Raw genomic sequence first — 25,943 nt, 5'->3', positions numbered from 1 at the left:
TGGGAAACGGAAATGCTCCAACAGTCTTTGCCAGGAATATGTCTCAAACTTTCTACATTACCCTTCAGCAGAGCAAGTGCTGTACAGTTACAGGCAGTCAAACAATGCTATGGGCCTTGCTTGCACTAATACAAAGGGAGTTTTTATCTATGAACAGCTATAGGATAAAGTTAAGTATGGCATTTCAAGCCTAATCTTTGAGTTGCAGAGTACTCCCCGGTGAGGGCTAAGCAATTTCCACTCCTATTCATCTCAACAGCCTTTGAGGATACAAATCAAGGACTTTTCTCTCATTTCTACTCTCAAATTGAATTTGCACTGAAGTCCATGGAAGCTCTGCGTGTGTGGAGTGATGAACCTTCATAGCTGACTAGTTTGCAGTGAAACCAGCTGCATCTGCAGATTGAATGCATTTAAAATAAGCCTTCATCTTAGTAATAATGGCTAAAAATATAGTTGACTAGACCCATTTGCTAAAACTGCATTTTATTATCAGGCTTAAGAGATTTATAATAAATATATTGTAATAGTGGCTGGCTTTGCTGCTATTTATTTCTGCAATATATTCTAAACTGTAACTTTCCTTATTCCTTTCCTTCATTATTAAAGCTAGAATTGCTTTCTGGCTTGGATAAAATTCCATGTAAGAAATTATATATGCAGATTAGACCATTATCAGTGCTATTACTGTATGATTTTCATTTGGATAGTAACCTTCACTGGGAGACCTCACAGAACATTACAAATGCTGCCAAAAGTACCTTCTGGCGTTTCCTGGAGAGCATTACCAGTGCATCACCCCTCATGGGATGACTGTCTAAAACAACTTAGAATAGCCTAGAAGAAGTGTAACTGGAGCCAAGGATTCCTGTTTTTCTCTGGGAAGAAAATTCACAGGCCAAAGAATAAGGCAGTCTTCATGGATTTGCTAACCCTTTCAAAAACTTATGTTACATGAACTGAAGGGTGGTAAGCCTATTTGACAGCCCAATCCAAGCAAGCTGAATCCTACTTTTATTGTTTTCTGTATAACAGATAGGCCACATTAAGACCAGCAGGAAGCTGTGTTGGAGACACCTCCCAGAGGTGTCAAATCAAATTTCTTTCACATTTGAATAGGGAAAGCAGATTTTGCAGCATACTCTGCAGCTGATATGAACTTCTTTTAATCCAACCCAATTATGACTTTGGCACTTGTCGTGGGGTACCTGTCGTGAGGTCTTGGTCCGAGGGGAAAAGAAGGACACACAAGACACACTAGGATGGTGAGACAAAGAGATGTCTGCCTGCTCAGCCTTTGCTCTCCTCATGTCGCAACTTTAGCTATGTGGTTTGCAGAAAAAGAATGATATATAGGAGGAGAGGAACAGCTGCAGATGGACACGTTCTGGGGAGGGGGGGAGGGGGAGAAGGTGGTGGTGTAAAACAGGGGAGAAGACAGACAGTCCCCCCACTGCACCGCCTGACACTGCGGCCACCGCTGCCAGCCCGCCGCCCCTCATACCGCTCGGGACCATGGCTGTCAGCAGCACGGGGGAAACAGACCCCCCCCACCGTCCGCTGCGCCGGCCCTTGGGGCCGCGGCCGCGCCACCCGTATCCAGCGCCGCACAGGGCACAGCGCTGCCCAAGGTCGGCGCCGCAGGCGCCGGGCACGGAGTTGTCTCTGCACACGGAGTTGCCGTCGGTGCATACGTGGGCGCGCCGCTCGGAGCCGGGGCTGCCGCAGCGATCCCGCCGGCCCCCGGCTCTGCAGCCTCTCGGCAGCGCGCCGGCCGGGGCCAAGCACGGCACCGCAACCGCGCACGGAGCCGCTGCCACTGCCGACGGCCCACCGCCCCGGGCGAGAAACAGGAAGCCTCTTAAGGTGGAAACCAGTCACAGCGTTCATAAGATCGTTTCTCGGTCCATCAGTAGCACATTCATGCCGTAGCTGTCCTTGATTATCTTGGACAAGTACTGCCGAATCGTTGGCACCGCGTCCATCCTGCTGGGGCTGCTCGGCTGCCCCCGGCCCCGCTCCGCGACCTCCGACCCTGCTTCGGCTCCCTTTGGCTCCGCCCGGCCCCTCTTCTTTAGCACTCTAATGTCCTCCCAGGTAAAGCAGCCTCTCTCCCATTCCGAAGACACAACAGTAACAAGCGACGAAACTTAGCTTGATCGCGTCTAACACCAAGATGCCGTAACAAAGCTTTTCAGGCGATAAAAACACGCCTTTCGTTTGCACTCATGGTCTGCCCCCATAGTGACTAGGAAAAAAAATCTTAGGAGCTCACCTGTGCCTTACCAAGTGCCAGATGCACTTGGGATCTCCAGACAACTTATGCCTTCAAAGTGTGGCAGAAACACTTTTGCTAAGCTGTGAAAAGAACAATCGGACCCGGATCCTGCAGCGCCCCGCTGCTAAACAGCTCCTGAGCACCAAGACCTCGCTGTGCCTCGCCCCGCAGCCTGATTACCTCCGGTCGTGATACCCCAGACGACACGGGCAATATTAAATATTCGACAGTCTTTTTCTGGTTCCTCACACGGGCCGCACCATTGTCGTGGGGTACCTGTCGTGAGGTCTTGGTCCGAGGGGAAAAGAAGGACACACAAGACACACTAGGATGGTGAGACAAAGAGATGTCTGCCTGCTCAGCACAGCAGGCAGCCTTTATTGAGCTTGCCAACTTCACACACAACACAAACATATTCCTACAACAACATCCAGGAATCCAAGCACCTGCACATTATCAAACCGTCTTAACCTTGTACTCCCTGCAACCCAAGGCCGTGTCCATGGAAACCATCTAACCAGCTCCACTGCTCCCATGGAACACGGCCCAACTTTTGCACTACCTCAAACTTTAATTGTGGGGCTACAACTTCACCCCACAGGCACTGATGCTGTGATTGTAACCCCCAAGTATTTCTTTTACTATAACAATCATGAAAGCTGGGGACAACACTTCTGGCAACTACAGAAAACATATTGCAGTTTCTCAGCCAGGCTCTTTAAGACCTGTAAGATGAAAGGCAATCAAAAGCAATATCTGAGTCAGCAATGCCCTGGCAGCCAGGAGGGCCAACCGTGTCCTGGGGGGCATCAGGCAAAGCATCGCCAGCCGGTCGAGGGAGGGGATTGTCCTGCTCTGCTCTGCACTGGGGTGGCCTCACCTTGAACATTGCGTGCAGTTTTGGACACAACAATGTAAGAAAGATATTAAGCTCTTAGAGAGCATTCAACAGAGGGCTATGTGGATGGTGAAGGGCCTTGAGGGGAAGCCATATGAGGAGCAGCTGAGGTCTGTTCAGCTGGAGGAGACTCAGGGGAGCCCTCATTGCAGTCTACAACTTCCTTGTGAGGGGAAGCAGAGGGATAGACACTCATCTCTTCTCTGTGGTGAATGGCCTGCAGTTGTGTCAGGGGAGGTTTAGGTTGGATATTAGAAAAATGTTCTACATGCTGAGGGTGGCTGGATGCTGGAAAAGGGAAGTGGTCACAGTACCAAGCTTGGGAGAGTTCAAGAAGTGTTTGGATGATACTCTCAAGCACAGGACTCTTGGGGATGGTACTGTGCAGGGCTAGGAATTGAACGTCATTGTGTGTCCCTTCCGACTCAACCTATTCTCTCATTCTGTGATCTGTGAATTTAAGTATGTCCTTTAAGAGATATCTTCTGCTTTTTTCCTGCTCCTGAGATATCAGGATAGAAAAATACATTATTTAAACAGATTGAAACCATAGGACAGTACCTGGTTTCCCAAAGAAGAGATGGGTTCCTTCCAGGCCATGACTGAATCTCTGGAGCTACCAAAAGCCCCTTGTGAGAGTGTTTGTGTTATGTACAGTCAATGTTCTCATATCTCAATGTCCTTACATGAGCCGCATGAAACTCAGGGCTTAGGAACAGTGCTGGCAATTAAGCACCACAGTCAATCCAGAGAATGAATGTGATATCCCTGAAATCCTGACACCAAGCATGAAACCTCTGGTGAAGTGCTCCTCAAAGCAAGATGCCTCATAGCATCAACATGCTCAGAACTGTCAGCACCAAAATATTTCAAAAGACTATATGCTCCTTTACCCTCAAGAGATCTCACTGCAATTTTTATCAAATTGAAAGCCATTGTGGCTACTGTTCATTTGGTCAACAGCAGATTTGGCACTGTACTCAGGACTAGGGTCCCCTCTCCAGGGCATAACATGGAGCTTACACACAACTAGAGAAGTTTCCTTGGATAAGGATGCTACTGAGACACATTTCACCTGTCTAGGCATGTGACATGGCAGCTATAAAAGGAAAAGCTGCTTGGCTAAACAGCTATGTGGCAATGAACAAAAATAGTCTCTATCAAAGTTGGGGGAAACAGTGTAACAGAATAGCAAAGAAGCACACCAAATGCATCCACACTCCAAGTATTTACCCAGTGCAAGAGTGGATGTGGTGGCAATGAGGACTGACTAATTCTCTGCCCCAGCAGCAAGTGAGGGATGGACCAGACAAACTGTACTGTGAGTCATGCAGAAGATGTTGTTACCCAAGAATCAGTGATCTTGAACAGGCCGTGTTTGCTCTATTGGGCCTTACACTTTATGTCAGAGAAGCCCATTTGTTATTAATGTAATCTGTGATTTACATAATTTCTGTGAAAGGTAATGTGTATGGGGATCAAGGAGTGGAATGTACGCATCCTGACCAGGAGACTATTGTATATGGAGAAGTCAGAGACTCACATTTCAGCTGACCTGAGAAGGTGCAGGGCTGTGCTGCACTGTGCATGTCCAGCATGGCCTTCAAGCCTGTGTTATGATGCACAAGTCCCTTGGACAAACTCATCCAGCATGTTTTAACTGAGGAGCCTGCAGGCAGCTCCCACTCATCACTGGCAATTACATCATCTCCCTGGCCTTGCCTGTATCGAAAGTCCTGCATGAGTTCTCATACAAACATCCCTTATGAACAGAGTTTTCTTGTAAGAAAATTCAATAGTAGCTACAACAACCAAAAAAGGAGGAACCTCTTTCCACATATGGGATCAGTGCAGCATGCCATGGGAAAATCCATCTGGGGTCCTGAATGCAGGATTCCCACTATCTGAAGGGACACAAGTCTTATTTGCTATCTACATTCCTCTTGCTGTTGTATCAGCTATTTTATTAAGACATCTGCTGTTGAGACATTCTTACTGAGACTCAGAAAGCCTCCACACTGCCTCTTTCTGCCACCTTGCCCCCCCACTCCCTGGTACAAAATGCAGTCAGACACCCCATTCATACCCTCCACTATTGGAAAAATACTTGACGTATACTTGGTGTAACTTTTTCACTGAGTCAAAATTAACGTGATGGGGGCAACCACAATAAAATTCCCACAACAAACGCCCTGTACTGCCTGCATGTGAAGACCTCAAAACCATAAAGACATTCATGTCCATCAGAAGTCTTTTTGTTTGTGTTTCCAAGCAAAACTAGAATGGCAAAAAACTACCTGGTTTATAGTACAGGCTCTCTCCTCTCCATTCAGCTTTCATTTCTCTAGCCTGACTGAATAATGATGATCTCCTAACTATTCAAATATATAGCCATCAATATTTATTTATAAAACACCATCAAAAATTTCTAAACAGATTTAAAATTTAGTGAATTCACAGACTAATTCAATGGGTTCTGGGTCTACCTGTCACTTAGGTTACCAAGCAGCATAGCACAGGCCCAAGCCACTTCAGACAGCAGTGTATGTCCTACTATGTCTCAAGAACTACACAAAGAGTATGAGGCCCAAAGTATCTTAAAATATGTCAATAACAAACCAGCCTGTCAATAGAGAGATGTTCTTAGATGAAACAGAGAGCACGAAATAGGAATGAGACTGGACACTGCCTTTGGATTCATGTCATTGCCTATGATCACCTAGAGATGGACTGAAATACACCCCCATGAAAGGTCCTATAGGTTCTTTTAACTGATCTTCAGATACTGCAGCTTCAGCAGCAATGAGCTGTGGAAGCCCATCTTGGGCAGAGAGTACTGAGTCAAAAGCCACCTCACAAATACTTGTATGTGCTGTTTGCAAAGAGTTGCCATTGAGAGACCATGGATAAAGAAAGTAGTCTGCATGACCCATGGGATATGATTGATTTTCACTTTTTGTGTACACATGTAGGCAGCTGAAGAGAACACAGTTTTGATCTCTGAGTCACTTCTGGACTTTTTGTGGCTCTTGAAGTGTCAAGGCATGGTTTTCCACCAATTCAATGAAGGCAGGGGTAGGACTCTTTGGATGCCATAAACTGCCTATGACTTTAGTTGGATTCTTTTTAAATGAAGAAATGATAAAAGTGTTAGATGGACTTGCCTACATTTACTTTTGTTTCCTATTTGTCAGCATTCCACTACTTTCAGCTCAAGCAAACTCAGGGTAGACAACCTTGAGTTAGAGAATTATCTAACCCTTTTCAAACAAATTCCTTTCAAAATATTTGTGATTTTCTCTGAAGATATTCTTACTGATAACCATTCTTACGTTATACATGCCTTGTAGAAGTTGCCTATTACTTTGATGTTCAAGAAGTGATGTTTTGCATTAAAATAACTATTAATTGAGAATACAGCTTCTTTTGTCACTGCCGCATGGTTACCTCTTGGTAACATAGCAGTTACCAAAATACATTTGAACTGAGCTTAAACTCTTTTTCCGCTTTTGAGAAAGTGTAGACTCGGAGGTCTTTTCCAACCTAATTGATTCTCTGATAACATGCAGCAACCAGAGCATCATTTATTTTTGGTGTTCAGGGTCTTCCTGATGTCCCTGAAGCTTGATCGATGACTGCCAGTCAAAGCATTTAGGATGCTGAAGGCAGTCACTCTGCGGTAATTCTGAAGGTGATAAAAATTTGTTTTCTTTCCTGTTTAGGGGGTCTATAATGAATTCCCTTAACCTTTTCGACACAAGGTTCACGCTCCTGCTCATCCCGCAGCTTCCTTCGCCCCGCCGCGCCTGCGCTGCCCGCCACGCAGGCGGCCTGGGCGCGGGGGGCGGCCGCTTCCTGCCGGGGTGCGGCGGGGCGGTGCCTGAGGGCTGTGCGGGGCGTGCAGCGATGCGGGCCGGGCTGAGCCGAGTTCGGCCGAGCACAGGTGAGGGGCCGGAGCGGAGGGAGGCGGCTGTGCTGCCGGTCCGGGGCCGCCGGTAGAGCGGAGGCGGAGGGCGCGGGGCGAGGGCCGGGGCCCTGCCGCCCCTGCGCGGCCGCGGGGACCGATCAGCTGCGTCAGGCCAGCAGCGGAGTAAAGACAGCTGCCGCTGCTGCCCTGTGTGAGCCGGTGTTATTTGTTTTAGTTTGGCTTGGTTTTAATTTAAAGCTGGTGGTTTTGAGGCTCCATGAAGTGCCGTGTAGGTCGCACGGGGGGGGGGGGGAGGGGGGGGCCGGGCGTTGGCAGGTGTGCTCACTCCGCTGGTTTGGTAGGAACGCCATTTCGAATCGAAAGTCCTTAAAAATGAGCCAAAGGCAATATATATATGGGAAATGTGGTCTCAGTGCTCCCTGCGATCGTCGTATTCTGTTGTTTAGCTTAGCTTACCTTGAGGTAATTACTTTAGGTGAACTGGTATGGAGCAGATCTGAAGGTGTAATACCATAACAGCTCTTCTCTAGTTCAGTTGCATTAGCAGTGCTTGTCCTTCTTATCATTAGGATGGTTTATTAGATTTGCATGGCAAGATTTTGGTAGAGAGGAGGCTGTAGGGGTGGCTTCTGTGAGAAGCTGCCAGAAGCTTCCCCCGTATCCAACAGAGCCAGTGCCAGTCGGCTCCAGGATGGACCCACTTCTGAGCCTACCAGTGGCGGTGACAGCACCTTTGGGATAACATGTTTAAGAAGGGGAAAAACTGCTGCATAACAGCAGGCCGAGGAGAGAAGTGAGAATATGAGAGAAACATATGAGACACCAAGGTGCAGGAGGGGAAGAGGTGCTCCAGGTGCTGGAGCAGAGATTCTCCTTGCAGCCCACGGTGAAGCCCATGGTAGTGCAGGTTGTGTGTCTTGCAGCCCATAGAGGTCTGTGGTGAAGCAGGTATCCACCTGCAGTCAATAGAGTAGCCCATGCTGGAGCAGTTGGATACCCAAAGGAGGCTGTGACCCTGTGGAGAGGAGCCCACACTGGAGCAAGCTCATGGCAGGTTTTGTGGTTCCATGGAGACAGAAGCCCACACTGGAGTAGGTTTTCTGGCAAGACTAGGGTCCCCATGGGGGACCCATGCTGGAGCAGTTTGTTCCTGAAGGACAGTACCCTGTGGAAGGGACCTACATAAACTGCTTCAGCAGCTTATGAAGAACTGCAGACTTGTGGGAGGGATCCCATGCTGGATCTGGGGAAGAGTGTGACTATCACCTCATTTCTTGATACCCTACTCCATTCAGGGCAAAGCAGTAGAGAAGTTAGTAGTGAGTGAAGGTGACCCAGGAGGAAGGGAGGGGTAGGGGTAACGTGTTTCTAGATTTGTTCTTATTTCTTATCATTCTACTCAGTCTTCATTTGTTAAAATTAATTTCCTTGACTTGAGTCTGTTTAGCCCATGATGGTAATTTCTGAGGGATCTTCCTGTCCTTTTCACCACACACAAGCCTTTCATCATAGTTTTTCCTCTTTTCCAGTTGAGAAGGAGGAGTGATAGAGCAGCTTGGTAGGCACCTTGCAGTAAACCAAGCTCAACTCTCCACAGATGCTTATCATTCACATTGATTATGTTGGGAAAACAAGCCAGGCTTCCTTTCCCTTTCCAATACCTTGTATTTTCTTTCTTTATTCTGTGTGCATGTGTTCGGCGATTTCTTTGGGGTGGATGTTTTTTGCCTGTGTGGTTGATGGTGTATCATATCCCTGAGTCAGATGGCACCCGCAGTCATTAAGGTTGGAAAAGATCTCCAAGATCATCAAGTCCAACTTTTGACCAAACACCACTATGTCAACTAAACAGTAGCCCAAAGTGCCACATCCCGTCATTTCTTCAGGGATGGTGACACCACCATTTCCATCCTTGTAGGTTTCCAAGACTTCTCTGGATTTGGCATAGAGCAAGATGATCTAATCAGACCAGTTTTGATGAGAGAATTAGACTAGATGATCTCCGGAGATCTTTGTTCCTAAACTGTCTGATTCAGTGATTCTTATTAGGAATAATAAGCACGGATATGGATTTACCAAGGAGAAATTATTCCTGACCAACCCGATTGCCTTTAATAAATGATAATTGGATTTGCAGGCAAAGGTAGGTGTCATTTACCTCCATTTGAACAAGGCTTTCAACACTGTCTTTCACCCTGTTCGTGTGTCAAAGATAGGATATATGTCTGCCCTAGGCATGGACTAGAGGAACAGGGTGATGGGACCCTCAGGAATTTCAACAATGACAAATGCCGTGTTTTGGCCCAGCCCTTACAGTATGGACTAGGGATGGGCTGTGTGAGGAGCAATTCCGCAGAGATGGCCATGGACCCTGGCAGGCATTGCCCTGGCCTGTGTGCCCCAGGCTGTTGCCCCAGAGCTCTGTTAGGGTGGGGTGGAGGTGTGTTTACAGTAAAGAGAAATATCTGAATATTTTCTGTGGCCATCAGTTTTGCTGGTGTGCAACAAACTGAGTCCTGATTTCTCTTCAGTTTAGATTCTTGTGTGCTTATGGGTTCCTGCATATTCTAACTCACAGAGAAAGTTTTCATGTCAGCTGTTCCAGCCCCTAACTACAATTACCATTTGCAGTCTCCCAGGTGAGTGTTTTGTTTGTTTCGCTTCTGGTTTTGCATGAAACCAGAAAAATTGTGGATAATTTTGCATTTTAAATCATATTTTAGAGACAGTGGACACTCCCCTTGAGCTGTCCCATTTTCAAGTCAATGAGATGTATATAAAATGCTTTCAGAGTACATACATGCTGTGCCATACGGAACAGTATATTTGCTGCATCTTTAAGAAATGTCCATCACCCATTCTTTGTGCAAGATCAGTGAGTATTCAGCCTTTATTGGGTTTAAGCCCAAAAGGCAAAGTGATGTGGTAGACTTTGGAGGGGGAAAAAAATGGTTTAGTGCTTGCATCTGTTTTTAAGTACAACATAAATCTTGTAATTTTTTTTCTGGGAAATAGCATGCTGTCTTTCCTAATTCTAAGTATATTTTTTCGATCTATCTTGCAGGGTGAAATTTAATGTCGTGTGACTGAGCTAAAATGCTGGATGACATCAAGAAGCGATTTGAATTTCCTAATGCAGTTGTTCAATCACAGGTAATTTTTTAAAAGCATTAAACAAATGAAGTTGTCTGTGGAACCATTTGTTCCAACACCTGCTGCCTAACTGTGAAATGTAATAAGGGAGACTTCTGGGGCGTCTTCTTTTTCTTTTTTTTGTTTGCTCTGGAGTCAGAAATCCAGGGTATTCTTAAGCTGCAAACAAATACTAATTGCCTTCTCTGTGTAATCCAAACATTGGACATAATTTCTCATCACTATAAAGTCTCTTCAGGAAAATCAGAAACTTTCCGTGACTGGATGTTTGAGTAGGAGCAAATGGTTTTTAGTGACCCTGTGATCTCAAGAGAAGTCAGAAATTACAAGATGCCATGTATGGGGCTGAAGTACTTGGAAATACTTTATAGAACTGTCTTTAGGATTGATTTGTTTTCTTCCTGTGTGATGAGAACTGATGAACTACTCCAGTCTTGTCTCTCATCAAAGAATAACTGTATACAGCTCAAAAGACGAGCTCCTTTATCATCAGATCCATCCTGAGCATGTTCACCTGAAATTCTCATGTGCAAAAAGTGTTTATCATAGTATTTTTAATGGACAGGAAGGAGTAATAGAATTAATAGACTTTGGTCAAAAAATACACCTTCCTTGCTTTGGCCGTCTCTCATTTCAGTGTTAAAAACATGTGTCTTCATCTGTAAGTTCATTGCTAACTTCCCTGTTTTCTTCTTCTTGTTTGAATTCAGGATTAAAAATGTAGTCATTTGTCTGGTGGATTAAGTTGATATGAATGCAACCTGGTGCCTCTGTTGCCTTTTCATTTCATCTTAGTTTGCATTGGTTTAACAACAGTAAAGTTTGAAGGGAGATCAGAAGTCCCTTTGTCATCAACTTGGCATTTAGGAGGGAAAATCATGTCCCTGAAAGCTGGAGTTCATCTAAGGTCTACCAGAGTGTCTCATACTGCAGATGAGTTTATGTCATTACTAGCCTTGATGGGTAGGACTCAGCATCTTGGAAGCGGTTAATTTTTCTTCAGTGCTGAAGAATGTCCCCGTGGTACACTTCTGTTACTGAAATGTCTTGGCTCATCACTACAGCTGTACATCATTAAGGTCTACTGATGCTGTCCAACTGCTTTGGTTGATTTTGTCCTCTGCTTTGGTTGTTTTGATAGTTTCCACTTGTATTCTGTGACCCCTGAAAACCATGCTGTAATCTTCAAACTATCATCAGGTCAGGATTTAACTTCATGACAGATATGTTCTCTTTCTGGGACCAACCGAGACATCTGCTCTGCAGAGCATGTAATCTACACATGATCAGAAAAGCGAGAAACTTGAGCATAGGTAGTCTAATCTGCATTTTTACTTTCCTGTATAGCTAGGTCACTGCAAAAGACAGTTTCTATTGATAAGCCCATTTTCATGTGTAATGAAAGTGTTTTAAGGATGTGGGTGTGAATTAATTTCTGAAGTTCCTTATAAACATGAAAAAGAAAAAATAATATAAGATTCACTTGGTAAGTGCCCTAAAAGAGATCTAATCTGCCTGGGGAGCATGTTGTTCCTCTTGCAGTGGGATAGCTGCAGAGTAACAGAGGTAAGTGTCTGACTTGGTCCCATTTTCTCATTCTGTTTTCTCAAGAGTAAGATTTTCAAATAATAACCTGTTTTTTTAAATAAAATGTGCTAGAGTACATATCCACGCCTATGAAAAGCATAATCTTAGTAGTCTATGAATGTTCAAAGTGCCGTCTTTCCCAGAAATATGAGCCCTTATCTCAGAGTGCTGTTGTTTGTCATGACAGGCTAGCAACTAATACTTAAATGAGGTGGAAGTAAATAATGAAAGGAGAAGGAACCTGAAAACATTTAAAATAATTTGTTCCTGTCTTTTTATACACTAACAAAAAAGAAATGTTAGTTGTTTTTTTTTTCTTGCTGGCCTAGTTTTTTGCCAAAAGTAATGATCTGTCCTTACCAGGGAAGAGTAGATGCAGCAGCTGTTCTGGGCAGATTGATAGACTGAAACGTTTTTGTGCTCTTACTATGAAAATGTCTTTTTCTCTCTCTCACAGAAAGGGTTTTTTGTGTAGCAGTGTCAATAATTTCTGAAACAAGGCAGAGTAAAGCACTAGAGATGAGTCAGAAGACAAAAGACTGGGTTCAAACAACCTGATGCCTTTGAGGGTATTACAGTTCACATTTAGATTTTCAAATGCAGTTTGAGGAAATCAGACATTCCTTGTATTAAAATAGAATGAGGAGCTTAATCTTCAATCTCAAATGAACAAATTTATGATGTTCTTTAGAAATGAAGCATTTTTTTCTAGATGACCTTGAAAACTTAAAACTTGTTCACGGTCTCTGCCACTGAATAGGTTAACGAGGAATAATGTTAACTCAAATGCCTTGTTTAAAGGAAATTAACCTTTTCTGGCAGGAGCTGTGCTACTAGATATGCAGAATGCTTAAGATATGATAGTATGTTTATGATCAGTGTTTAACAAAACTTGTGATACAAAACTTTGGACAAGTTGCTTAGATTTGCTGTGTTCTGCTTCCTCTCTTGATTCTGTTTCCCTATGTAGTAAAGGATGTAGTAATTACCAGTGCTGTTAAGTACATAGGAATCTGTACAGCAGGGGAGCTATAAATATTTATTAAAGTTGATGCATTAAAATACCTGCAATTCCTAAGTACCTATGTACCTGTACAAAGAGACCTTTAGATCTGTGTGGAGCCCTATGGAAGTTTGTTTCTTTTCTGCCTCAAGACAACAGTATTATGGAGATTTTTAAACCCTAAAATATATTTTGGCTTCCATACCAGTAAGATTTCAAATCATAATAAGATGATCACATGCAAGAGCATTGTAAAGTCTTCTTAATGGGGAATTTAAAAATCGTGCATGTGGTTTTTATTTATTTCTTTTCATTTTATTTTATTTCTTTTCACGCATCTGCATGTGGTTTTTATTTCTTTTTCTCTCTTAGGCAGTGGGCCATTTGATTGCTGCAATACTGAAAGAAAAAGTTTCTTCGGAGAAGATCAGACAGGCTTCTGCCCAGGTCTGTGTCATTCTTTCACTTCCGTCTCCTCTCTCATCCATATATTCCTATTCTACGTGCTTTTTCTACATTTTCCTGTTCTCCATTGTGTAATTTTAACACAATTCCACAAGTTAAATAAGGTTGTCATCAATGTGTATCTGGGTGTACGGGTAGAAATGATAAATTTCTGGGATCAGAAGAGCAGTTTTACTTCCATTAGAAGTCTTAATGGCAGAAGTCTTAATTCTGCAGAATACTAAGATCTATGTTCAGTTTAAGAGAGCTTAATTTAGTTATGTTTCTGCAAGTGAAGTACCATATGGTGAGACATTGTCACTTGAGGTGGAAATTTGTTTACATCACTATAAAAATTTCAAAAGTATGGCATTTCACATACCTGTGTTGGTGTTTCATTTGGCTAAGCAGAGCTTGTATTTCTTTGAGAGCATGATGTAGAGGTGTACTTTGCATTTTAAGTGAGTCAAGCTCACTTAAGTGCATGCCTTGTTAACCGAGAGGCATGTGAAATCCTGGCGTTTGCAAGTGTCACAGCAACCAAGGTAAGGTGTTAGGATTTGCTTCTCTCTTTTTCTTCCCCAAAATCTGACTTATCCAGAAATGAATAGAAAATTATTTGGAGATTTTTCATCCCAATCTGATTCCTTAACCCCCACAGAGTAGCAAACCCAGACCTGAAAAGTGTTGAGTTTTGGTGTGAGGGAATGTTGGAGGTGTGTAGTTTATCTAACAGAAGCTCTTCCACTGTCCTGATCGTTATCACGTTCCCCAGTTACTTTCTGTTTTGAGCTACAAGCTGATTCTTCCCCTTATGCTGCCCCATGAAAGTATTGAACTGAAATACAGCAACACCTTCTAAAATGCTAAGTAGAAGACTGTGGTGGTTAGACGTTGCAGGCTCCCTTTTCTATTCAAGGGCATTTTGCAGTGTTCAATTGTTTTAAAACCTTCCTTGCTCTCCATTTGGAAGTCACAAAGTTAGCAAACCAGTCTGTGAATACAAATTTACTGTGGAAACAAGCAGTAGTTTTGATGGATACTGCCAAATCTTTGTACTTATTAGCAAATGGAGAGAACTTCACATGTTGAGTAAAGTCGACTTATATTTGGATAGCCCTTTGTATGCCTTCCTTTAGCTGTCTGCACTACACCTTGTTGTAGACATAACTTGTCATACCAGTTCTTGAGTTGCTTCCAATTGCATCCTGTTTTTTTAAATCAGGAAACTGATGATAGCCTGCCTGTGGATGCCCCATCCCTAGAAGTGTGCAAGGTCAGGTTGGGTGGGGCCCTGAGCAACCTGATAGTGAGTGGCATCTCTGCCCATCACAGAAAGGTTGGAACTAGGTGATCTTTAAGGTCCTTTTCAACTCAAACCATTCTATGATTCTACCTGCATAGGCACAGCTGAATAATTCGTCTGCCTTGCCTTTTTCTCAGAGACAATGAGTCCTACACCCTACTGTGGGAGTAGAAAAGTAGAAACTGTCCTGGGAAAGACCTTTCTTAGGAATAGAATCTGTATCCCAGATTCCTCTCTTGTGCTCTCTAAGGCTTCAGGAGCAACTGTTGAGCTGGTTTTTATTTAAAAGTGCATTTGAGATGAATTAAAGCCTTTTTATTGCCTTTGTCCCATGCTTTTGCCCTCAGACCCCTGCTCTGAACCTGCTTTGGGAGAAGTGCTGCAGTGAGAATGTTGCCTTGCGAACAGCCTGCTCTGAGGGGTTGGTGGCACTTGTTGCAGATAAACATGCTGAGCTCGACTACGTTCTTCATGGAGCTCTCAACCTAATTCCCTCAGCAAGGTAGTATTTGGTTGTCTAATTTTGTGTCCTTTTGGCAGCTGGTTATCAGTCATCACTTTTCCCTTGTAAATACGGGGGAAGAGGAAAGGTTCTGTAAGTGTCAGTATCTTGAAATAAACTGTGGCATTAAGGACTGGTATTGCCCTATCACTCTGATGAAGCACGTTGCTTTCATCTTGGTTGTGTGACAGTGTGGGTCTGACATAAGAACTCAGAGTATCTTATGGGTATAAGCTGAAATTGTTAGCAGTTCAGACTAGTGCTCTAAACGTTGAACTGTGAGCCTCAGAAGTCAATGCATTGCCTAGTTTTGTTGCCTTTGTCATTGGAAAGGGAAAAAAATGGCGTGAACTTCCATTCTGTGGGAGGGTGTTGTGGTTTAAACCCAACCGGCAATCAAGCCCCTTTCAGCAGATCACTCACCCTCCCCACCAGTGGGGGACTGGGGAGAGGATTGGAATGGTAAAAGCCAGAGAACTCGTGGGTTGAGATACAGATGGTTTAATAGGGAAAGCAAAAGCTGTGAATTAATTCATTGCTTCCCATGGCCAGGCAAGCGTTCAGCCATCTCCAGGAGAGCAAGGCCCCGTCATGTGCAACAGTTTCTTGGGAAGACAAACACCCTCACTCCAAACTTGCCCCCCTTCCTCCTTCTTCCCCCGATTTTATATGCTGAGCATGATGCCATATGGTCTGGATTATGGTCTGTCCTGGCTATGTCTCCTCCCAGCTTCCCAACTTCTTTGCCAGAGTGGCAGTACAAAAAGCAGAAAAGGCCTTGGCTCTGTGTAAGCCCTGCTCAGCAGTAACAGAAACATTATCCTTATTATCAACCTATATTATCTATATTGTGTTCATCACAAATCCAAAACATAGCCCCAAAGCAGCCCCTACCCCAGACAAAACCAGAACGGGGAGAAATAACTTACTAATCAGTCTGTCAAATTAAAATTGCTCAAATAAAGTCACCCTAAGAATGTGTGTTGGGATTAGGAATGCTGTGGTTTGTTTCCTTGTCTGCTGAGGAAGAAACCACTTTACCTAACTCTACAGCTACTTCTTCCTACAAAATTCTGCAGATGTGGTGCTTACATCTCACAGTGGTGTTTTGAGCTGCAAATGCCATTATGGGGGGAAAAAACACTGTGCATAAAATTTAGAAATGGGAAGTCAAATGATGATCAGGAAGATGTGTCCATTTAAATCTACCAACCACGTCAAATTGCTTTTTGCTAGCCAACTGAATTTCTGCACCAAGCTGTCTGATTCTCTTGCTACAGACTCCTAGACTTTTTTTTAGCCAAGCCAGCTATTTAGTGCTATATCTGTCATATATTATGCTGATGTATTCAGCATAGTGGTTGGAAGAACCATGCTATTCAAGACATGTTCTTCACCCCTCCTCACCTTCACATAATCAGTTTTAGCCAAAAGTTTCTCATATTCAGTCTGAGCCAAGGTGAGCTTAAGTTTGAGTAAACCAGTGAAACACTAAAAAAATATTTCTTACCTTGTGACTTGCTTGTTGACAGCTGGAATTTTACTGTGATGATGCTGATTCTATGTGTGTTTACAATTGGTGTCTATGGATCCCTAGAAAAGGTTTTGTAAATGTATTTTTATAATATGGATAATTTCTGCAATCCGCTGTCCTCCAAATGACAAAACTTTACTAGTTTGTTTTGGAGGAGTCTGCATTGTTAATAAAGAGGTAAAAGTACCTGTACTAAGATTGTGAGAACCCGAGTCCTGTAGGGTAAGATGGAGTAAAAGTTTGATTACTGTGGCTTGCAGACTAGGAAATGTGAAATTCCTGTTCAGCTGAGGGTTTGTTACAGTAGCAGCAGTTTATAAGGAGATGAAATGTTAATGCAGCTTTTTACTTCAGGAAATAAAAAGTGTAAAGTGGAATATTTAGGATTGAGTTAACCTTAAAAACAAAATCAGAGTTGTGTATTGAAGGGACTTGGATCTGCCCCATTTCTACAGCATTCTTTGATTTTTTTAAACAATTTTTTAATGTATGAAATCAACACAAAACTAATTACTATAGTAAGTGCTGGCAAATTATCCAGGAACCTTTTATGTATTTTTGGCTTCTTTCCCACCGCCACCCTCTCCTTCCCCGAGCTGCTACAATTCAAGCTGCATCCACTATGGATTGCAAAGCAGGGTTTATGTTGCCTAACCACAGAAATCTGTGGGTTGAAGAATGTCTGTAGCCTCAGCAGCTGATTAAACTGACAATTTCAGATTGGTTTTTTTCAGTAGTGATACTTTTTTTATTACCTTGACTTGTAGCCTGCTGTTTGTCATCCTGCCATATTTTCATCTAGGATTGCTCTGTGGATTTGCGCTGCTGTGTGCACAATGTCTCTAAAGTAAAATAAATATGGAATTAGCAGCCAGTGGCAGCTAACAGAAAGGCATTTGCAACTGCTGAGCACTTTCAGTGCTGAATGGAGTTAGATTATGTTTTATTGGAAAGACTACTGGTGTTCTTGCTCCTCTTCCTTCTGTTATAATGAATTTAGCAGTGGCTTAGAGTACTTGCTGGATTATATTTTGTCAAGTGTATCAAATTATGCACACTAGGAGGCACATTTTGCTTTGTCAGAGATGAACATCTCATGCTTATTTGAGGTGACTTGTTATGTGGTTCACACTACGTGCTCAATACACAAATGGGAACCTATTCTTACCTCTGTGGTACATCATTGTACTATGACTGGCTCTTAGACCCACTGTTAGTTTCCTCCGATGCCCTAAGAGTTTAAACTCCATAAAACATCGTGTGTGTATTTGTGTGTTTTTGCATATAGAGGAAATATATTTACATGTGTAAATAGATACATGTGCATTTTTACGTATTTTTAAGATTGGTTTGCAACATTCTGTGTAGATGACAATGAGAAAACTCTGTGGCCTGTGTTCAGTAGTGAATGAGGATAAATAATCAAGTCAGTCTTCTAAAACACCTGTCAAACAATTGGTTATTGTAATCCCAAGGATTTCTATGTGTATATATGTTTTCAGAATGTTTTTATCACCTTAGCATCCATGCCTGTAGAAGGTGGGGGAAGTCCTTGCAATACATTGTGCCACTGTACTGCTTGTGTTCAGAAGGTGTGTAAAGCCTAAAGCAACCATTCGCTCCCCACTTCCTGCCTGGGAATTAAGATCAGCAATACAGGAGTTTCAGAACAAGAAAGACAGTTTTCTTACTGTTTTATGGTTTGTTTTCTCTCCTCTTGCTGCATAGTTATCCAGTTGAAGTGGGAAATATGCTTGCAAATTCCCATTTAACTGGCTCTTTCTAGCAATGAAAAATCTAAAAGGTTGTTCTCTCTCTCCCTGCCCTCCAAAAATATCCTTCCTTCTCTGTGTTTTACATTGACTACACTGGGATTTAGAAGGCTGCACTACACCTTCCTGTTTTTTGCTTTGAAGCAGTGTTCTGTCAAACCTAATGTTTTCTTGCATTCTCAGATTTCATCGTTTTGAGAGCCAGGTGTCACAACAGCCAGTCATTTTAAAGATTGAAGGCACATCTTAAAACTGGTCCACTTCTGGAAGAAAGAGAGAAAACAGGAGGATGTTCTATCAGTTTTGATCAGGGTTAATGTTTTCCAGCACTGCTGGTAAAAGTGTGAAAGGCACAGAAGAGAGAATATAGTACTTTGCCTGTATCTAGAATATGAAGCTAAGCATTTCTTGGTGGGGAGATCCACTGTGGGACTCTCTAGGTGTTCTCTGGTGTGCCATACCAGCTTACAGGAAAGAGTTTGTCTGCAGGTAGTGACAAAAAAGTAGTAAAAGGTTTGACAGTTGAAAGTGGTATTTGCCTGTCTGTTCCCATTTTCTTTTATGAATGATAGGAGAGTGTCTAAGTTATGTTTCTACAATCATGAAATCCTTTGCCTTTGCAATTTTTGAATCTTCAGTAAAGTGTTTGTAAATATTAAGTTAGAATATTTCTTTGTGATTAGATGTTATTGCCACACATTGTTGTGTTGATGTTGATCCAGCTCCTTGTGTAAGCTCCTGTCTTTTGACAGTGTTCATGTGAAGCTTCCTGTTCTTTTATAGAAATTGCTTAAATCTGTTCAGAATTTTTGGTATAGCTTTAAAGCCTAAATGTTTGTATATCTATTCATAATTTTGGAAGATGTTTGTGGAACATACTGCACTCTAGGCCAGACAGTTACTATTACTCTATCTCAGTTTGCTGATGTGTTAAATTAGGATGATGGTTTGTTTGTCCTATGAGAGGGTTGTAAATTCTCTGTAATTTCTTTTTCTATCTCACCTGCAGTTTTCCTTTCACTAGTGGAGAAATGGAATTACAGATAAAATCGATTTCTCAGATTTTTTTCCTGATAGGAAGGGAAGAAAGGGAAACAGTAAAAAAGAAAAAAAAACCCAAAGCCCAGCACAAAATTCTCTTTTTCCTCCCTTATCTTGTTCTTTGAGATAAATGTAACTTTTTGTCAGATAATGATCTATTATAGTTGTGTATTTTAATAGCTCTTCCTGTTCATTATGTGAATAAAGTGAGGAGTAACTGTGTTTTATTAACATGACTAGTAAGCTATCTAATAAATTTTTAGGTGATGATGATGCAATCGTATAGCATGTTCTGGGTGAAAAGTCGAAGAACCTATCGTGACTTTTTTTTTCCTCTGCTTCTACATTTTTACCTTGTGAAAGTGTGTTTCATTATAGAATCCAGGTTGTTTTCTTGAGAAAGGGATTGGACTGGTTCTGACATGGTCTTGTTGGAAGAGTATAGAAAGTACTTAATTATGAAGAGGAGAGCAAAAGTTTGGAAGTTGTCTTTGTAAGTTCAGCCAAGCATTAATAGGCTGTAGACTTCTTTTTACTGCATCATCACAGAGCTTTTTTACCCCCTTGTGGTGGACTTGGTTAATTTCTTTAGTCTATTTCCAGAAGAATATGGGAAGAGCTATCAAAATTCCATTTTGATAGTGATACATGAACTCAAAGTTTCTTTAGATTCCCGGGATGGTAAATTAAGTAACATAGGAGAAGGGAGATAAAATAACTGTATGTATCTGTTTTGTATAGTCCTTTGCTCCTGAGATCAAAAATCAGCACAAACTAGATGTCTCAAGTGTCTTTTCTGAAATGTGATTTCACTTCCGAGACAGTGGCATTGTTGAAATTTGTGTACCATGCTTGCTTGATGTTTACCTGTATGCTTGCACTCAGAGAAGAGCTAATTTTCTGGTTTTAACATATTAAATGTATGAGTTTGAGTCAATCTGGGGGAAGCAAATGTACTTATAATATATAGTAGAAGCAAACCATCAAAAGTTTTAATTGATGCATTAATTATTCTCTCTGCTATTTTGTTCATTATGTGAAAAGGAAAATAAAGACACATGGGTGCACGACTTGCCCAAATCTATGTAGGCAGATGTGAAGAGTCCTCAAGAACTCCAGGCTTCAAGTGTTTTGTTCCCTCTCTTATGTAAGAATCAACTAATATAACTGTATACATGATGATGTTTCTTTTGTCAACAGGAATGTGCATGGTTTAGTAAAAACTATTTGCAAGTTACTACAAATTCAAGCTATTCAACTGGGAAAAGATGGAGATGAGTCTGTTTGGAATCTGTATGGAATCAGGTTAGTGTCACATTAGCTTTATTTAGATACGATAATATCTATTTTCTGATTTTCAGGAAAAAAAAGTTAATACTGGGTTTCAGTCTTACTCTTTTTTTCGTGTTCTGTTTTGTTTACCTGGTGTAGGTAATCAAGTGCTGGCACAAGTTGCCCACAGAGATTGTGGAATCTCCATCCTTGGAGATACCAGAACCTGAATGCATGTGATAATGGGTAGCTTTCTGGCTTACCTGCTGACTATGCTTGAGCATATGGGTTGGACTAAATGATCTGAGAGGTCCCTTCCAACGTAAATCATTCTCTGATTTTGTGATTTTTTTTTTTTGGTTGACAGTTTTAAGGAGTTTTCTAGTACAGGGATAAGATTGTGCTTTTCGAACTTATGGTGGCAATGGCAACATGAAGGCTGTATGCAAGAACACAATAAGTATTTTAAGACTGTGAATTACTTCCCTCTCATTTGTTTTTCCTACTTTATTCTTATTATCAAAGTCAAGTTCCTCAGTGTCTTTGCTGTGAAGATGATATTCATGTAAAAATAAGTTACTGAAAAGATGCATCTAGAGCTACTTATCTAGAGCTGCTTGTCATGCAATTGCAGACTTTTGAAGGGAACATCTTTATGACTTCATTCAGCTCTTGAGAAACCATGAGTCAGTACTGGCATTGGCATCCTCTGTTATGTCTTCTGGAGAACGTTCCAGCTTGTAGATGTCATGAACATTTTTCAAGTGTCTTTTTATGCAGTTAAGAGATATCGTTGTAGGAGGCTGTAGCTATAATGGCTTAAGGATATAAAATGCATTGTTTAAAAGACAGGAGTCGTCGTTAATTAAGCAAAACGAAATAGTGAAGAAAAGTGAAACAGGCTTTGGAGTGCTGGATATGCTTGTGTTCCTGAAATCCTTTGTTTTTCTAGGTATATTGGGTCTTCCTACAAAGTCTCCTCTTGTAGAGCAGTTTTAATTCAAAAGGCAGATAATGAAGGATACTAAGATGGAACTCATTTGGAAAATTTCTTTTTAGTAGTAAAATAAACATATTTAAAGTCTCCTGGTAGAAGAAGCTAAGTTAAAGCAACCTAATCCAGGCTTTGTGTGAAAAAGAAGGTAGTAGGATGTGGCTGGAATAAAGAAATATCCTCTGCCGAGTAGGGTGAAGGAAGATAATTGCTTTTTTCCCTAACCACCTACCAAAAGAGAAAGTACTGGTAACATACAAGGAAGGTGAAATTTGGAACATTCAAAATGGTTTAAAGTAAAGTAATAGACAACGGAAAATAAGCAGCAGACCTACACTTAGCCAATACAGTTTTTGTTTTCCCTTTTGGTTGCAGTCATCTTTAATGAAGAGAGATGTCAGATTGTTTGATGTAAGGTCAGGGCCTTGTGCTTTTGAAATCTGATTTCTGGGGTTTAGTGTCCAGAAAAACCTATCCATTCATTGTTATGTAACAGTTGTGGTAGTTGTGCTCTATCAAATGCCATTAAAACTTGATTTTTTGTAAGAAATAGAAGAATGTATACAGTAGCTCACCAACAGTAATCTGCTGTTACAGTGTTCATGCATTATGCTGTCAACAATGCAAAAGTATTCCATATGGAAATCATCAATGAAGAATCAAAAAGCTCCAGTATGTTCTCAAGTGGTTTGCAATTGTCACTAGCATTACAGGGTAATAAATAGATTTGGCTTAGGTCAATTTTAATTCTGAACAATAGAATTTGTTTTATAATACAGCTTCTTATGATGACATAATATCATGAACAGTTCCTGAAAAGAAATGAAAGAAAATAATGTCTTGCAGATTTGGGCTTTTTATGGTTGTTGGGTTTTTCTGTTGTTGTTATTGTTTTTACGTTTGGTTGGTTCGTTTTGGTTTTGATTGTTTTATTATGTTTCTCCGGGATAGAGTTAGGTTTCTCCATAGCAGCCGTCACAGTGCTGTGTATTTGCAGCCAGAACAGCATTGATAACACACCAGTGTTTTGGCTACTGCTGAGCAGTGCTGTCCTCCAGCCCATCACCATCCCTCTAAGGCCAGTAAGGTAGGGGTGGTCAAGACTTCAAGAGGGCACACAGCCAGGACAGCTTACACAAACTGACCAAAGGGATAGATCTTTCATACCATACGACGTCTGCTCGGGAATAAAAGCTAAGAGGAAGGAGCTCAGAGTGCATTCATTGTTAAGGCATTTGTCTTCCAAAGCAATGGCTACACAGACTGAAGCCCTTTTTCACAGGAAGTGGCTGCACATTGCCTGCTGATGGGAAGTAAAGAATACATTTTTTTTTCTTTTCCTTTGCTTTCTTGCATAGCCTTTGCTTTTCTTTAAGAAACTACTTTTATCTTGACCCGAGGCGGGGGGAGGCTCCTGTCAGCATTTTTAGTGCAGGTGGGCTATGGTACACATGTACAGAACTTTGGCTATAAATTTTTTCTGAAAGCTGTTTAACTTTTTTTTTTTAAATGAACTAGTAGTTTACATTATTCTTGATGATTCACCGTGCATGGTTTTATTGTTTTAAAATTTTGAAAAGCTGCCAACTTTCTGAATTCAAAATTCAGAGCAGGTAGAAAAATGCTTTAAAATGCATATTTGGTGGAGTAAAATGCTGTCCCAGCTTTCTGAAGGGACCAGGGTCACATCTGCATCCTCAGAAAAGTACGTTAACTGCAGACATTGTTTCCTGATACAGAAAAACTGTCTATTTCTGGATTTGTCCTTTGAATCAGATTGGAGCTCCATTGTATTCAGAGATGTAACAAAAAAGTTGAGATGACCCAAAAGTTAAAAGTAATTTATATTTTACTGTTGCCCCTCATATAAGATTTATCTTTTTTTCCCTGACCACTTACATATAATGAGTGGATAACTGCTGTGTCTGGTTGTGCGTTTTGCTTTATCCTGAACCCACTGGCAATAATTTAGGGTAGTAGCACTGTAATGTCATTTAAAGATGTGTGTCTTACAGTGCTGTTCTGGCAATTCCTAAGTTAGTGTTGACAATAAAGCTTGTCTACAAACCTCATTTTTCCTACTGCTAGTAGCATTATCAGATGGACTGCACATTTTGGTGTTTCATTATTAGTCACACTGTTCACTATGGAGCTTAGCTGATTTCTTTCATCATCCAGTTTGGTGCAGTTATAGTAATTTCAGAACACTCAAAATCTGTCCAAAAAGACTTGCTTTTTTTCCCTCTATGGTAAGCCATTTTCATTTTGGACTTGATGTGTCGCATGTGCTGACTTTAGGAAGGTTCCATTGCCTTCAGTGTCATAGCAGCATTTAAGTGATGACTGAAGACATATTCTTCTGATTAGGAAAGGTAATTAATTTTTAAAATGTGACAAAGGTATTGAAATAAGCAACTGCTATAACCCTATATGTCTTCACAAGGGCTATTCACTTTCAAGGTCCTGGCATAGTTTTCTGCCTCTTGCATGCTGTCATCTTGGAAAGCTGAAATGAAGCAATAACCTTAGCTTTCCTAGTCTTTGTACACAGATTATAAAAGACTGTAACTTTAGTAAAATATTTATAGTTTGGAAGGAATTACGGTAGGTAGGTGCTGAAGGCCTGTACCCGTGCTTGGAGGACTGGACAGATGATGTGTGACAAGTGGTTCAGATTTTTCTGTGGATATTGCTTGGAGCTCAGTGCTACAGCCTAGTGCTGCTACCAGTGACACAAATCAGGCTTGAACAGTGATCCTTAGATTTTATTTAATTTAAAAACAAAGAATTAGACCAATACTTTTTCAAATAGAGATATTCTGTTTTAATCTTGTTTCCTGAAGTTCTGGGAAAATATACTCTCTTGACAGTGAGAGCTGTCAGCAAAGCTTGTAACGGGAGTTGGTGAAACCAGGAGGTTAAATTATCTGTTATCTACAGCTGCACTTATTTTGAACATAGCGGTTTTGCATACTTCCTTTCTGCATTAGAGATAAAAATGTTATTTCTTGTGTTTCAGGAGCATTCCCCATCCATTAATCACTGTCCTAGAAAACAGATCTGACTGCTGGCCAATTCTACTACAGCAGATTACGTTATTTTTCCATCAGTGTCCAGAGAGGTAAATGAATGAATAATTAAAAAGTAGCAAATGTGGATAACTGAATCATATCAGTGTAACTATTTTTTTGAAGTCAGCTGCAATGAGCTGTAAGAATTCTGTCTTTTGTGAAAGATAATTGTAATATTTAATTACATCATTTCAATGTTTAAAATAATTGCATAAATAATTAATTACTAGCATAATCCATCAAAAATAATTTTTATAGCTTTTTATTAACTATGTAGATAAAGTTTTTACAGATATCGAATAATTGGTGCAAAACTGATAGCACCTTTGGAATTATTTTTTTTAAAATAAGCAGTTTTGCTTATTAGCTTTGTCAATTTTGATTGCTTAGTCAAAAAAGATTAATACAATGCAGCTGTGACTCATCTATACAAAATGATGGGATGATGACAGAAAAGTGCAGATGATTACGTCTCATGGTAAAAGAAGAGGTCTTGAAAAAGCATGTATGCTTCTTAATTAAAAAAAATAGAAAAAAAATCACACTACAGTCTTATTATAAAACATCTGTAGCAATGAACAAATACCCAAATGCCAACAATTTCAACATTTCTTCATGCTTACCTTGAAGGAACTTGTCCAATAGAGCTTCAGTATAAAATAACAAATGGTGTAGCAGCCTTAAAGCTAAATGTTTTCAGTGATTTTACACCTATATCTGTGCTTTTCAGATATATGCCTCTTCTGTTTTCTGGAAGACTAATAACAGAGTAATAGTGCAGAGAGATTGGCTTCCGTATTCTGTTGCTATGAGTAAAGAAATAAATTTATTAATTTCTTAAATTTCTAGTGGGCCTAGACTACTTGATCAACAATAAGACTTTAGAGCAAAAACTACTCAGTCAATTTAATTGATCAGAGTATTTTTCATCTGCACTTAGCACACTTGTTCTTTCACTCAACTACTAAATGGATGGGACTCATGAAGAGTCTCATCAGATTATGAATGATGGAATGAACTGTGGATTTTTTTGCTGGTGGCTTCTTTTGAATGAAAAGGAGTTGTTTTTACTGAAAAGAAAGATATTTTAAATTTCCTTTGTTGCTCTTTGTTCAAGGTTTCTGTGGATAAAGTGTTAGACTGAGAATATAGGATCATAG

The 25,943-nt window shown here is 41.1% G+C and overlaps 1 protein-coding gene across 1 annotated transcript in view; it reads left to right on the top strand.

Moving 5' to 3' along the window:
- The first annotated feature begins 7,029 nt into the window (after positions 1-7,029).
- FOCAD (focadhesin) overlaps positions 7,030-25,943 on the top strand; it is a 99,575-nt gene continuing 80,661 nt past the window's right edge. Inside the window, exons 1-6 of the mRNA XM_027670742.1 lie at positions 7,030-7,119; positions 10,169-10,257; positions 13,220-13,294; positions 14,945-15,099; positions 20,647-20,751; positions 24,732-24,833. Coding sequence (XP_027526543.1) covers positions 10,201-10,257; positions 13,220-13,294; positions 14,945-15,099; positions 20,647-20,751; positions 24,732-24,833 — 494 coding nt within the window. The 5' untranslated portion in view covers positions 7,030-7,119; positions 10,169-10,200. The remainder of the gene's footprint in view (positions 7,120-10,168; positions 10,258-13,219; positions 13,295-14,944; positions 15,100-20,646; positions 20,752-24,731; positions 24,834-25,943) is intronic.

The sequence above is a fragment of the Neopelma chrysocephalum genome, unplaced genomic scaffold, assembly GCF_003984885.1.
Source record: "Neopelma chrysocephalum unplaced genomic scaffold, ASM398488v2 Primary Assembly neopelma1_96926, whole genome shotgun sequence".
Lineage (NCBI taxonomy): Eukaryota > Metazoa > Chordata > Aves > Passeriformes > Pipridae > Neopelma > Neopelma chrysocephalum.
The sequence above is the reverse complement of the archived record's forward strand: the minus strand, read 5'-3'. Positions and strand labels throughout refer to the sequence as shown.